This window comes from Chionomys nivalis, chromosome 12 (assembly GCF_950005125.1).
Source record: "Chionomys nivalis chromosome 12, mChiNiv1.1, whole genome shotgun sequence".
In the NCBI taxonomy this organism is placed as follows: Eukaryota; Metazoa; Chordata; class Mammalia; order Rodentia; family Cricetidae; genus Chionomys; species Chionomys nivalis.
The window spans coordinates 48,847,030-48,861,354 of NC_080097.1; the positions used below are offsets into that span (position 1 = coordinate 48,847,030).

A 14,325-nucleotide genomic window follows, 5' to 3' on the forward strand; every position below is an offset into this window, starting at 1 on the left:
AGCAACAGCCTTCTCTGGTACAGAAGCTAGGGCGCATGGCTAGGACCAGCAGTCCCGAGGAGGGTGTTGGCTGTGCTCGCTGATGAAGGGTGATGACAGGGAAGACACTTCATCTTTCTCTTTGTGTCACAGAGCCTGGCAGAGAACCAGCAACCCATAAGCTTCCCAACTTGCTTGGCTAGAGGATGGATTCCTCCGCTGTGACATGCGGGGCAGCTCTGTGCTCCCCGTCCCCCTCCCCACCCCCATCAACCTTCTTCATCCTTTCTGCACAGTTTATGAACTAATGAACTCATCAGCCCTGCCCAAGTCTGGAGCAACGTCTCAACCCCCATCAGACAGAAACAGCCTGGTCACACAGCTGCTTCCATTGCTAGATCCTAGCAGCTGAGGCCTCATTCCTCAGGACTAGATTGAGTTCGTGGTGCTTGGATCATAGAGAGGAAGGGTCTTGCGGGTTCAAACAGGAAGGGCAGGCAGAAAGTGGAGCTGTTGGTGATTTTCATACTGAGAGGCCTGCCCCCCTTCTTTGTGGATCAGATTGAGCCAAGAAGAAAACATTTTTTTTTTTTTTTTTTTTTGAGACAAGGGTTTCTCTGTAGCTTTGGGGCCTTTTCTGGAAGTAGCTCTTGTAGACCAGGCTGACCTCGAACTCATAGAGATCCACCTGCCTCTGCCTTCCTAGTACTGGGACTAAAGGCGTGTGCCACCACCACCCAGTGCAACATTTTGATTTTTAAAATACTGTCTTTTGATGGTTTTTCCTTTTATTTTTAGTTGACTGATTATCAAATAAAGGCTTCTCAGGAAAAAAAAACAACAACAACAACAACAAAAAACCAAAAACCAAAAAGAAAACTAGAGCCCACAGTCATGTGAAGAAGGAAGAAAAGTCCTCTGTAATCCAGCAGGCGGCAGCAGCTCCTGTCCTGCTGTCTTTGTTCTGGGCCTTTGTCTCTCCTTACTGAGTCGGCTGTGTAGCCTGCCTTCCTAGCCCTATTCTTCTCACTTCCTGATGCTGCCAGAAAACCAGGTATGATAATCTCTTAGAAATAACTGATGGAGGTGGGTCATCTTTCTATCTGTTGTTTCATTGGTTAAGTAATAAAGAAACTGCCTTGGCCCCTTTAATAGGACAGAAAATTAGGTAGGCGGAGTAGACAGAACAGAATGCTGGGAGAAAGAAGCCTAGTCAGTGGAGTCGCCATGATTCTCCCACTCCAGACAGACGCAGGTTAAGATCTTTCCTGGTAAGCCAGCTCGTGGTACTACACAGAATATTAGAAATGGGTTAGATCAATATGTAAGAGCTAGCCAATAAGAGGCCGGAACTAATGGGCCAGGCAGTGATTAAAAGAATACAGTTTCCGTGTTATTATTTCGGGGCATAAGCTAGCCATGCGGGCGGCCGGGTGCTGGGGACACAGCCCCGCCACTCTTATTACAACAGAGTGGCACCCAACGTGCTAATGAACTCCACGTAAAACCTGAGAGGGCTTAAAAAGGACACAGAGAGAATTTAAGACAGCTTTTTGCTGTTTGTGGGTTGCGTGTGGCAAAGAAATTGTCCTGACTCAGCAACAGGAAAAAACTGGCTGTTTTAAAATGCCGGCTTTCTGGGCTGGGCCGCCATCACAATCTCTGTCTGGCTCCTGCGGGAGACAGAGTCTTTGAATGGAGCATTTGGAGTAAAGAGCTACAGCTTGCTTGATGACAGTGTGGACTGCTGTGTGCCTGGAACTGTGTGTGACTCAGGGGCACCAAATGGTTCTGATGCAGGAGCAGCTCAGCTCCACCATGCTGAACTCTGCTGGTCTCAGGCAGGAACTACCGTAATTACCATAATAACAGCGCAGTTAAGGTTTAGACTGGGCAGGACACAGGCAGTACCATAATACCTCTAAATGGTGCAACTTAAGTTTTTGAGAATTGCTTAACATTTTAAGAAATGCTCCTGGATAGTAAAAAAAAAATTACAGATTCACAATAGAACTGATTCAGACACTGTTGGATGAATGTACGTAGGCTTGAGAGAGAGAAAAAAAAATATATAAAGAATAAAGTTAATGTCTTAAAAAAAAGGGTAAAGTCTTTAAAGAGACAGAGTAAAAGAAATAAAGAAAAATAAGCCACGTAAAAATGGAAAATTCACAGAGAGTCTGGATTCTTTGTATTATTGTGTTTTCTTTAAAATTTTTGACTGTAAAGGAGCTAAGTACAGAGAGAGATTTCATTATATGGGCTGCCAAGCTAAACCAGAATGGATACAAAGGTATTATGATTTCAGAATATGGGTCTAAGGATATGATGCTTTGGAGAGGGTCTTCTTTTGTTTTCACAGAGGATGCGACCCTGTGGATTTCGTCTATCCCAATATGGTATGACAGACCACGCCCTCCTGAAAGGTTGCTGTGAACACCTTCAGAAAATTACTTATTCAACTGCCGACTGAGATGACCCTGACACACAGGTTACACCATGAAAGATCTGAATACAGCGCCCCCATTCAGCAGGAAGCAGTTTGGAGAGAAAAAACTGCGCCCATGTTCCCAAATATTGTTTATGAATATTCTTTTACATTTAAAGGGGGATATGATATAGATATGAATAATTTGCATTGGCATGGATTTTAAGGTCAATTTTGTTATATGTATGTGTATTTCTGCTCTTGATTAAGGTATTGTGATTATGTAGTTCATTTAAAAATGTAATGTATAATTAGGAAATATAGGTTGTTAATGGATAATCATTGATAATAGTCAAGCTTGTAGTCATGTTAGATTTTCTAGATATGCATAGATATATTTCAGATAGGCATTCTTCATATCTTTCAAAGACTGCAGAATATGGCATTTAATGTTTTAATAATTTAGGGCTTTTCATGACAATGAGACACGTCTGCTCCTGGCAGCACCAATCTACTTCAAGAGGAAGATGGGCACCAAAGAGGCTCCTTAAGGAGTTTGATAGCCATTTGGGCAAGAAACTGCTCTTGCATGGACTGATGCATAAACTGGATACAAAGAACCCGCAGAGAAAGGACTGCTGAACTTGCCTAAAGGTGAGATGGTTTTTCAGGGTTCCTGATTTATAAAAGAGTCTACGAGACATTCTGCAGGACACAGCAGATAGTGACTGAACTGTCTTTGAAATTTCCTGCTTCATGGAAATGTCTGCTGAATACTATGGCCTGTAGGCTGAAGATGGATGCCCCAGTGGTACAAAAGAACTTTGTGTGACTGTCAGGCAGTGAGATGTCTCTGTCATTTCTAGAACTTTGGATTTCTTGTTTGCTTAGGTAATATTATATCCTTCTGGAGTCTTTGATGGAGTTGAAGAATGGTTAGTTATAGTTATAGTTTTCCTTAATTATGATAAAAGATAAAATAGATATAAATATTGTAACTGTAATTCTTGCTTGATAACTATTTTGTTATATGTAATCTTACTATGTTAAAGTGAAAGCCATTTTTTTGTTTAAACAGAAAAAGGGGAAATGATGGAGGTGGGTCATCTTTCTATCTGTTGTTTCATTGGTTAAGTAATAAAGAAACTGCCTTGGCCCCTTTAATAGGACAGAAAATTAGGTAGGCGGAGTAGACAGAACAGAATGCTGGGAGAAAGAAGCCTAGTCAGTGGAGTCGCCATGATTCTCCCACTCCAGACAGACGCAGGTTAAGATCTTTCCTGGTAAGCCAGCTCGTGGTACTACACAGAATATTAGAAATGGGTTAGATCAATATGTAAGAGCTAGCCAATAAGAGGCCGGAACTAATGGGCCAGGCAGTGATTAAAAGAATACAGTTTCCGTGTAATTATTTCGGGGCATAAGCTAGCCATGTGGGCGGCCGGGTGCTGGGGACACAGCCCCGCCACTCTTATTACAACAAATAACCATCTATCTCAGAATGGCATAACTTTTGTTATTGTTGTCAGCATTTCCCCAAACACTGTATTCCCAAACACTGTAACCCCAAACTGTAAGAACAGAATGCCAATAATAGATAGGACTCTAGTGCCCATGCGTGTGCTTGGCTAGAGACGATTCTCTCTCCTCCTCCAGGGTCCCTGCCCCACATCTGAGTGACATACAAACTGTCTTTGATGTTGTGGAGGGGACCCGAGGCAGGATCTGGTCAATGTTCTGGAGGGACTTTTCCACCGAAGATGGAAGAGACTGGTCCAGAATCAGATCCTGGGGGTTGCATGGATGCTGCTTACTTCCTCCAGACGCCTTGAATGCGTGATCCGGAGAAGGAGCAGTAAAGAATGAAGGAAGGGATTGGGAGACTCTTGTTTTGGGAGGTCAACAGACTTTTCATCTCAGACCCAATGAGAATGTTGATCACCATTCTCGTTAGAAACTGGTGTACTGGCTAATTTTAGCTCTCAACTCGACACAGCCTAGCATCTCTTGAGAAGGGATTCTCAATTGAGGAAGGAATTGCCTAGATGAAACTGTCATGTGGGCATGTCTGTGGGGGTTGTCTTGATTGTTAATTGAAGTGGGAAGACTTAACCCACAGTGGGCAGCACTGTTTAGTGGGCTGGGCCCTTAACCTTGTAAGAGTGAAGAAAGCTAGCAGAGAACTGACTGGCAAATAAGGAACAGCGGACATTTCTTTCTGCTCTTGACTGTGTTAATCCTGCCAAGTGAGACTAAAACCACACTATAATTTTTGAGCCAAATTTGAAGTAAGCTTCATTAAATACCTGGTGTTCCCAGATAATGGTGGCAAATTCCATTAGTCAGGTGCTCATGAAGACAAAACCCATTAGACTATATACCTCCTGCCTTTGTCCAGTAGGAGGCCAGCATACATCCTGCCTACACGTGATCAAGTACATCCTGTGCAGCTGGGGCAACCAATCTTGTTTACAGAAGTGAAAACACAGGGCTTGTTATCATATGTGAACAACAGCCCCCAGCATTCTAGGACATTACCTGTCCTTGGGCAAGTGGGCCTTTCAGGTTAAAGGCATTTTGGTTTTATAGATCTCTTAAGCACAGTCATTTAAACTTAAAACATAACTTCAGCTCTCACAACTGTAGATGTGATGTGACCACTTGTCTCAAGAACTTGCCACTGACACTATCTTACCGTGAAGTAATATAGCCTGGAATTGGAAGCCAAACCAATTGCCTTCCCCCCCAAATTGCTTTTATCAGGATATTTTGCAGGGGGTAAAGGTGTTGTCACAACAAAACCTCAACCACTTACCATTTTGAAGGCCTGGAAACACAGAGTAGTAACGGAACTTCCCACTGAATGTGTTGACATTGGGAAGCAGATGGCTGGTATCCTAAATCTTCTGTTTGGGAATATTGACAGGTGCTGGAGGAAGGAACGAAGTGGGGTCTACTGCATACAGCCCAGCAATTGTGGTAAACAATAGTATGGCTGATCATTATTTCAGGTCTGGTTCTGTGAGGACCCCGTGGCTCTGGGGATGTCTATTGCTCCATCTAGTCATTCAGTTCTCTCCACTAGATGACAGATGACTGCTCTGGTGTGTGAGGATAGCTTAGGCCGCTCATCGCGGGGTGATTGTTACTCATGGAGTGACCTGCCTGTGAGAATCAGTGTTCCTGGGCACTCAGTATCTTCAGTCCTGAAGAAGATAGGAGAGATTAGGCAAACGAGGCAAATCAGCCTTCTATTACCAGTTCTGAGGCAGCCACTAGATGATCCACTTGCCTATGTGTAAGGTTGGGCAGGAATCTGACTGAAAGTTTAATAGTTGGCAAAGGAGACGACACACAACAGGCATAGACGCTAAACTCTTGTCCTGCTTTCAGGCTCTTTTCCTCAGTGTCTGTGGTCTGAAGTGAGGTCAGGTCTTTGTGGCGAGTTTTTGTTGCAGGCATAGTCAGGACCAAAGCTCTTGCACCTTCTGGTGACTCTGTTTTCCAGGACAGCAGCCATTGTTCCTAGACGCTCTAACCGGGCAATATCCCATTGACTAGCCAGTCAGAAGGAGCTTGGGCCCAGGAGAAGCCCAAGGGGTGGGGTCTGCTCTCCAGCCTTCCATTTCCCTGCCACCTGCCATCCTCTTCTTTCATAAGATACAGGTTTTAGCCATCGTAATTTAGATACAAGTCAGGCAGCTTAGGGCTGGGTGGTTGTGTGTGGGTCTAAATTACTGCAAACACGCAATTAGGCAGTGTCTGTTGTCCTTTGTTCAAGAAAGGAAGCTGCCATAATATTTGGGGCATCTTAGACTTTCATGGACAAAATCCAGTGGTGTCAGTGCCTTCTTCTGAAGCCTTGAGTACATGTCCCTCGGGTCCCTTTCAAAATGCCCGTCAGAGTTAACTCTGACCCTTGCTTACATTAACCTCTGTGTTCTTCAAGCAGGAGGCTTTCAGAATAGATGAAAATCCGCCCCCATGCTCATCTACCCTTGACAGAGGACACATCATCACCATGAACTGCACACATGGCTTTGGAAGGGCCCCCACTGAGCAGGGAGCAGAGGCAGGGACATGTGCTCAGCCAGCCAGATTGGAGGCCTCTACCCTGCTGTGACTGGGCCACAGATGTCTCTGCCTGTCACCCCTCCTGTCCTTCCCTGCAGTAATCAATAGGGAGGGCCCAGCTAATGCATGATTTTTCTGTTCGGTGAGCTAGCCGGTTTCTTATGGTGAATTATGCCACTAATTTCGGAGCATAAACTTGTGAATGCTGCCATTTACAAATGCCGGTGTCACCCCCAGATAGGTAACCAATTCTGGCTCTGGGGTCCCTAGATACCTTAGACACGTGGCTGTAGCAGAGTTTCAATGGGGGGTGGGGAGATGTGCTCTTTTGACTTACAGGGACAAATCCTTCGTTGCTGGATTTTGTTGAGCCAGGATCTCTTATAGCCCGGAATGGCCTCAGAGTCTCTATATAACTGAGGTTGGCATCACATCCTGATCCTCCTGCCTCTACCCCCATGTGCTGTCTTGTTTGGGTTTTAAAGAACTCACAGTCCTCACCCCTGCCCCCAGTACTCCTCTCCTTACCTTCTTATTCTAAAGCTGTATATTGTTTTGCTTCTTATTTGAAATTTTGCTCTTTGAGGTTTTAGTGACCTGGGATCAACTGTAGCCCAAAACAATTAAACAGAAAACTTCCATATGTGAACAAAGAGTTTAAAGCTGTGTACTGTTCTGAGGGACATGGAATACTGCGCATTTCACTCTGCATTGCCTGGGATCTGGATCATCCCTTTGACTGGTTTCCTGTCCATTGGCCACTTGGCAGCCATCTTAGCTATCAGAGTACTGAGGTACTTGCAGTACTGAGGTACTTGGGTTAAAGTAACCCTTATTTTACTTAATCAGGGTCCCAGAATTTATTAGTAGTGATTCAAAGGAGACATCAGGTAAAAAAAAGCAAAACCAAAAAAAAAAAAAAAAAATACCCCATCCCTCAATACCCACAAACAAAGATGGAAGGACAGTTTAATTCTGGTACTATGTATGTAGCAAGGCTGTCGGTCATATAGAGTAAAATACAGTGTATATAAGGTTGGCTCTGTCTGAAGTTGGAAGCATTCACTTGGATTCTATCCTCCATAGGTGAGAGGAAGCTCCCACTGCAGGGAGTCTGATACATTATTGAGGGGATTTTACTGCAGATTACTGGTAGAAGTGAGGAAGAAAACAACTACTTTTTTTTTCTCTTTTGGTCGCATCTTTCTGTTTCCTTCACTCAGGCCAGGACTGACAGGTGATGTTGTTCTGTATTCTGTCTCTGAATGATAATTGACTCTCTGGGTTGTTCTAATGAGAGAGGATTTTGAGAGAATATGGAAAGTGATTAGTGATGTCTGCCATGAACACGCGTGCGGAGGGGGATAAGATACACCATTTCCTGATTCAGATCTAGTTATTTATTTTTTTTTCGATAGAAAGCTCCCACGCAGATTCCAATGCTAGCCTGGCAGTTGTGCAATACTTGCAGTGTGCCAGGCTTTACATATCTAATGTAATTCTCAAAGCCACTCACGAGGTAGTTCAAATGAGGAAATGCATAATGGAGAGACTTTCCGAATGAGGGAAAGCCTCACAGAGGTTAAATGATAGGTCAAGGTTGTCCAGCCAGGACGTGGGAGGGGCTCGAGATCACACAACCTCCTTCCCTGTCATCCCAGCCTGTCCTGTCTTTCTCTTGCTAAGGCTGCATAGACTGCCACAGGGCTGACGTAAGACTCAATGATCTGTATTCCAGAAGAAAATGTAAAATCAATTTATAGAAACAATTATCTTTGGGCCTCAGGCTCTGGAATAAAAGATGAGATAGAGGCATCTCACCAGAGAGGACAGTGCTGACTTGCTCCTTCCTGTCCGGTGTGGAACACTTGCATGCCTACTTCCGTCAGCCCTGCCGTCTTCCCAGACACGAGGAGGTAAGCAGCTAGGAAGGAGGCTCCAGCATCGGTGGGTGGGACATTGGCTTCCTGCTCATGAGGCCACCCAGTTGGGTCTCTGATTCTGAGTGGCAATTCAAGTGTTTACCTTTATGTGTGGGAAACATGCTCTTTGTATTTTTTTTTTTTCAAAAGAGGATACTGTAGGACTATGCCAATGGCTTAGTTATTGGAGTCCTTGCCTTGCATGCATAAGGACCTGACCACCCCTAGAAAAGCCAGACATGGTAGTGGTGTGTACTTGCCTCTCAAGTGCTGGGGAGGCAGGTGGATCTCTGGGGCTTACTGGCCAGCCAGCCTAACCCAATTGGTGACTTCCAGGCCAGTGAAAGACGATGTTTCAAAAATAGGGCAGATGGCACTTGAGGAATGACAACTGAGGGTGTCCTCTGGTCTTCACATGTACTCAACACACATACATGTGCACCCTGCATGCACACACACACGTGCACACAGACAGATATCTGGTCACATAACGCAAAAGTGTTTGAATCACAACAGACCAGAGTTGATGGTGGCCTAAAGTTTCCTTACGAAGTTAGTGATGTCTTGACCAAGTTTAGTTTGTGTAAACATGCAGAATGGTGTTTAAGAATACATTTCTTAGACCATCTCCCATTAAGTAATGCAACAGTATGGGGGTGTAGGTGTGTCTATTTACTGGGTCTTTTATATTGGCTTAAAGAGACTTTTAAATTCTATTTACTTCATTTACTAGCTTAACAAATACTGAAAAGCTCTGTGTCACTACATGCTGGGTTTATGAGATAATGGGACATGGGATGTGGCCACTGCCCTCTGAGCTTGCCATTATTCACTGGAAAATTTGGTCCTTGTCCATGGAGAAACACGAATGTTTAGTGCAGCCCTAGTGAACAAGGCAGAGGTGTCTGTAGGGGAGGGAGGAGAGGCTTGGTAAGCAGTCCTTACGAATCCTTGAGGCCAGCAGCAGCACTGACTCTAGCCTCAGAGTCATGAGGACGAAATGCGGTTAATCCTGCCTGTCGGCTTGACTGCATTGAGACCTGCCGAGAAGATTCCTAAGGCATGCCTCTGAGTGTGTCTGTGAGGGTGATCCCATTAGCAAAAGGGGTGGGGAACCTTCCCTGAGTGTGGGTGATATCACCATGTAGCCCTGGTGGAACGTAGGAAGAAAAGGGGAAGAGCCCATAAACACAGGTGCTCTCTCTCCCTCATGGCTGCCGTGATGAGGACATTGTTCATTTTGCCTTCCCACCCTGACAGATCGAGTTTCTGAGACTGAGCCAAATGACCCATTCCTCTCAGAGCTGTTTGTTCAGATATATTTTTTTTGTCAGCAACAATTTTGATGGACATGGGAGGGTACTTGGGAGTTTATGTTATATTATTTAGATTTTTTTCCATGTTGAAAGATCACTGTGGTTACACTGGGAAGAATGAATAGGCAAGGGATACAGAACTAGAGGCCAGACAGGGAGGTCAAGGACATGAGACACGGCCAATTTGCTGGTAAAGAGAAGGTGAAGTTGGCTAGACTCAGGACACAGTGTATGTGGGTAGTACAGGAGCTAGCCCAAGAGGTGGGGAGATGGTGGCCTGTTCCTAAGGCAGTGATGCAGGCAGTCAGGTCTGAGAACATCTCCTATGGCACCACAATGTCACATACCTTCTCTTATATATGTGAACTTCATCTGAGCTATAGATTAGCCTTGGTCTGCCCAGGAAACCAATTGCTAAGGAAAAAACTTATACAGAGACGTCTATGGTTTTGTGGGTTTTAAATTTTTTTTAGTGTTTTTATCCTAGACAATGAGAAAAAGAATCTAACAATGACAAAGGTAGCATTGAGTAAAAAGAAATACCCTGCATAGTCTCTGTGTTTTTCACTTTCCTCTCAATATCCCCATCTTAGTTCATTGTCCTTGTAGTCCACATGAGTGGCGTGTGGCGTAATAAAATAGCTTCCTCTCGTCAGTACTGCAGATATCAAAGTTCTTTGTTGTTCTAAGCTGTGCCTCGGATACATTGCTGTCACATCCGTTGAGCTCAGGTAGAGAGAGCATCAACAAACCAAGAAAGGACTCCATGCCAAGTCCAGCTTGGTGATCCAGTGAGTCCTACTGGATCTCCTCACAGGAACGTAGGTTGACCAGACAGCCGAGAGTCCTGCCAACAGCACGGAGGGCTCTTGAAAAGGTGCCCTCTGAGGGTCCATTGGACAACTCTTAGGCAGCGACACTACTGGAATGCCTCACTGAGTCAGTTTCCCTCTTACATATCCGCGGGGAGAGGCACCTCTTCAAGGTCTTCCTGAAGGCTCCTAAGCCTCCCAGTCCTTCCATGAAGGAAGGCTAATAAGCCTGGTTTCTTGAGGGCAATGTGCTGGTGATCACAGCTGCTCTGACTGAAGATAGCGATGGCATCTCCAGTCCAGAGGGACCAGCTGCATTTGATAAAACCACGAGTGTAATTTCTAAGCAGTCTGTGAGGCCTCCTGATGACAAGTGGAACTTAACGTTCTGTTAACGTAGATCCTCTTTTTTTCCTACATACATTTTCCCTCAGGTTCAACTCTTACAGGTGGGGGTCATGGGTTAAAAGAAGGAGTTTCTGATTTCTTGGCAAGGGTAAAAGGTGAGAATCTAGGCTCATTGGCCAGGGTTAAGGGATGGGTCGGGGGTACTCATAAGGCAGAGCCTTGGTCTCTATGTGTTTACTGGGATGCAGTGACCAGGGAGCTTAAGCATATGAGCGAGCCAGACAGGGTCCTATGAGCGAGCCAGACAGGGTCATCTGGGACCTTTCATTGTGTCTCTGTTGATTGTGTTCAACAGTGGCTGAGGGCCCCAGGAAGCTGCCAAGCCTGCCCACTATCTGTCTCTACTCTGGGCTATTTGCTTCCCTTTTCTTGGATTTTCTTTCTTGAAAACCAGTAGAAAACCCTGAGATGAACTTATGAAATCTGGGGAACTAAAAGGAGCCTCACAGACTCACAGGGTCTACATCACCTAGTCAATGATACAAAGGGTGCTGAAAGCCCATGATTTGGATAGGAGCTTAAGGCCTGCTGTGGCATGGTCCCTACCTCAATCTAGTGTCATATCTCCTCACACTTGGACCAGATAGTTCTGTGGTTCACCAAGATCCTCTGGCATTCGCTCGGGTTGTTTCCTTGTCACCCTTGGCCAGAGCGTAGTAGACCTGGTATGACTCTTAAGCCATGAGGAGGTTGAATGTCAGGATCTAGTTGTTCCTCCTGTGTTCTTCTATGTAAAACACTCATATCTGGGCATCACTAAGGACAACACTTACATGTGCTCAGATGGAGCGTTCTCCAGGGTTCTCCGCTTGGGGATCTTGAGAGCAAATGTATGTTGGAAGCCCCAACCTGGAGGCTCATTACATCTCTACTTTGCCATGGTGGTGGGACTTCAGGGCTGAAGGGCTGTTGATAAGCACCAGATATCCATGGGTCCCCAAAACAGTTGTCCCTGGAATAGTGCTCGAATCACAGTGGAGTGCCCTGGCCTCCTGATGCACTTGTTTAAATACCAACTTTATCAGTATGCTGATTGTTGGACATTGTCCAGGGAGACATCCTAGCTCACCCTGGATTTCAAGGATTCCCTTGTTCTCTTGGGTGGTCAGCTTCAGTAAGGACCCTCTGACCAGGGGTCCAGCACTTTTCCGTTGTCCAGGCCTGTAATAACTTGGTCCCTGACATATTCATTTACAAAATAACATGCCAGAGTTTGATGTCTAAGCTGCCCTGTCATTGAGATTGAAAACTCAGATAAAGGGCTAGGGAGATGACCCAGTCAGTGGCTTCCCCTGCAAGCCTGGGGGCCTGAGTTTGATTTCTAGAACCCACAGAAAATGCTGTATTTGGTGGCAAATATTTTAATCTCTGTGCTGGGGATTAAAAGCTTGACAGGCATACGAACACATGCAGTTATATGTCAGTGAGCCCATGTGGGTGTGATACAGGCAGATACAGGTGTGATCTCTTGGGCTCCTTGACTGGCCAGCCTTGCCAAATTGGTGAGCTCTAAGCTGGTGAGAGACTGCCTCAAAACAAAACAAAACTCAAAAACAAAGTGGATCGCACCTGAGGAACGACATCCGAGGCTAACTTCTGGCCACCGCATATACATACACACGTCTGCTTCCTCAACCCCACATGCGCCCTTGCACGCATGCACATGAGTGCATGTACACACATGGCTTTATAAAAATAGCCAGGTAATTGAAATTCTCTCAAGAGGGTAAGCTCTGGTGTGTTCCTGACTCCTGCAGAGAACGGGCTCACTGACACATTTAATGACATGTGTTAGCATGCATGTCAAACTTTACACTTAAACTCACATTTCTTTCTTTCTTTTTCCAGCCAAACACCATGTCAGTGGCAACAGAACGGTTGAACCTTTCCCAGAGGGAACACAGATGGCTGTATTTGGTAAGATATCAACTCAGAAAGAAAACCCAAATACTGTGCAAAGCTTCCTGCCAACTTTCTTAGCTGTAGTAAGTGTCCTTGGGGCTTCAAAATCTGGGCTCTTCTAGATATTTACAAGTTGCTACAGCCAAGAAAACTCTTGAGTTCTTAGTAATTTCTGGGCCAAGGAATACTTACTTTGTAGAATCCAGTATGTTTTCTTGTCTAACTTTGACAGCCCAGATATCACGCTGTAAGATTGCAGTTTCTTTCGGCCACACTGTGAATTAACCTAATTAATTTAGAATTTGAGCTTTTCTTTCTATTTCACACAGATGCACAACTTCTATCAAGTTGTGTGGAGTCATTATTGCGACCCACTCCTAACTAGATGGCCTCTTTCTTCTCCATGAATTGAGCACATTTCATGGGTAGGATCATTAATTAAAAATATTTCAAGTGGAGCTGAGTCCAATCCTTGGCTATGAACCTAAAAATTACAGTTGTGGGTTTTTGAAAAAAAATATTTATTTATTTTTGGCTAATTCTGAACCATTTGGTGAAGTCTTCTTTGTCCACGTATCCACGTCCACAGCCTCTGTCTCTCACACCGCCTTCCACATGTCCCTGCTTCTGGCAGTTTTCTGTCTGTCCTTCTCTGCCTCCTCTCCTCCTCCCCTTCTTCACACCAGCTCCCTTCTTCCCTTCCTTGCTTCTTCGGCCTCTGGGCTCTTCTCTCCAGCGGTGTCCTGAGGTCTTCTTAGGCAAGGCCCCTCCGATTTATTGGGACCTTACTTGTCCCCCTCTATCCCTGCTTACTAGCCACTACGAGATTATTAGTGGCTCTGCTGTGCCATGGCCTCCGCCTTGTGATGTTGTACCTCACCACAGGACTTGGATGATAGGCCAAGCCATTGTGATGGGCCAGGCTATCATGGGCTCCAGTCCTGAGCAATCACATATCTTCTCAGGCATTTTTTGACACAGTGATGTCTAATAAATCCTTGTGAGAGAGAGAAATGACACAGGCCTGTCCTAACAGGCCTCTGTCTCCTGCAGTGCTGTGAGAACTGGCATACATTGACCTCAGAGTTGGAAGCGTCAGGGCATGTAACTCCATGTCAAGACTCCTTTCCTTTTCCATTCCATATTAATTTCCAGTGGTTTACTAAAACTCCACCAAATGCCTTCACAGTTTGACTTTGGGTAAGACACTTCTTAGCTTTCTGTTGGGTGAATCCTGAGCCCTCTCTAGGTCTGGGCCTTTGTTCTGCCTTCTCCCTACTCAAGACCTCAGACTCAAGAGTCACAGTGAGCCTGGAAAACTTGCTGTAACTGGCTGAATGGCCAATAGGTGCGATGTGAAGAAAAAAAGAAAAAAAAAGGCTCAGAGTCAGGTGTGGTAGCAAGGCCTATGATCCCAGTATTTGGAAGGCAAAGGTAGAAGGGTTGCTATACATTTGAGGTCTTCCTTTAAAAACAAACAAACA

At 45.1% G+C, this 14,325-nt stretch overlaps 1 protein-coding gene across 7 annotated transcripts in view; it reads left to right on the forward strand.

The window, feature by feature from the left end:
• Positions 1-14,325, forward strand: part of Msra (methionine sulfoxide reductase A) — a 321,992-nt gene that overhangs the window by 114,000 nt on the left and 193,667 nt on the right. For 6 of the 7 annotated variants that reach the window (XM_057786124.1, XM_057786125.1, XM_057786127.1 and 3 more), the window contains exon 2: positions 12,788-12,856. In XM_057786124.1, the coding sequence (XP_057642107.1) occupies positions 12,788-12,856 (69 nt within the window). Of the gene's footprint in view, positions 1-1,064; positions 3,062-12,787; positions 12,857-14,325 lie in introns of those variants that run through there. The other variant, XM_057786128.1, reaches the window with a different exon arrangement.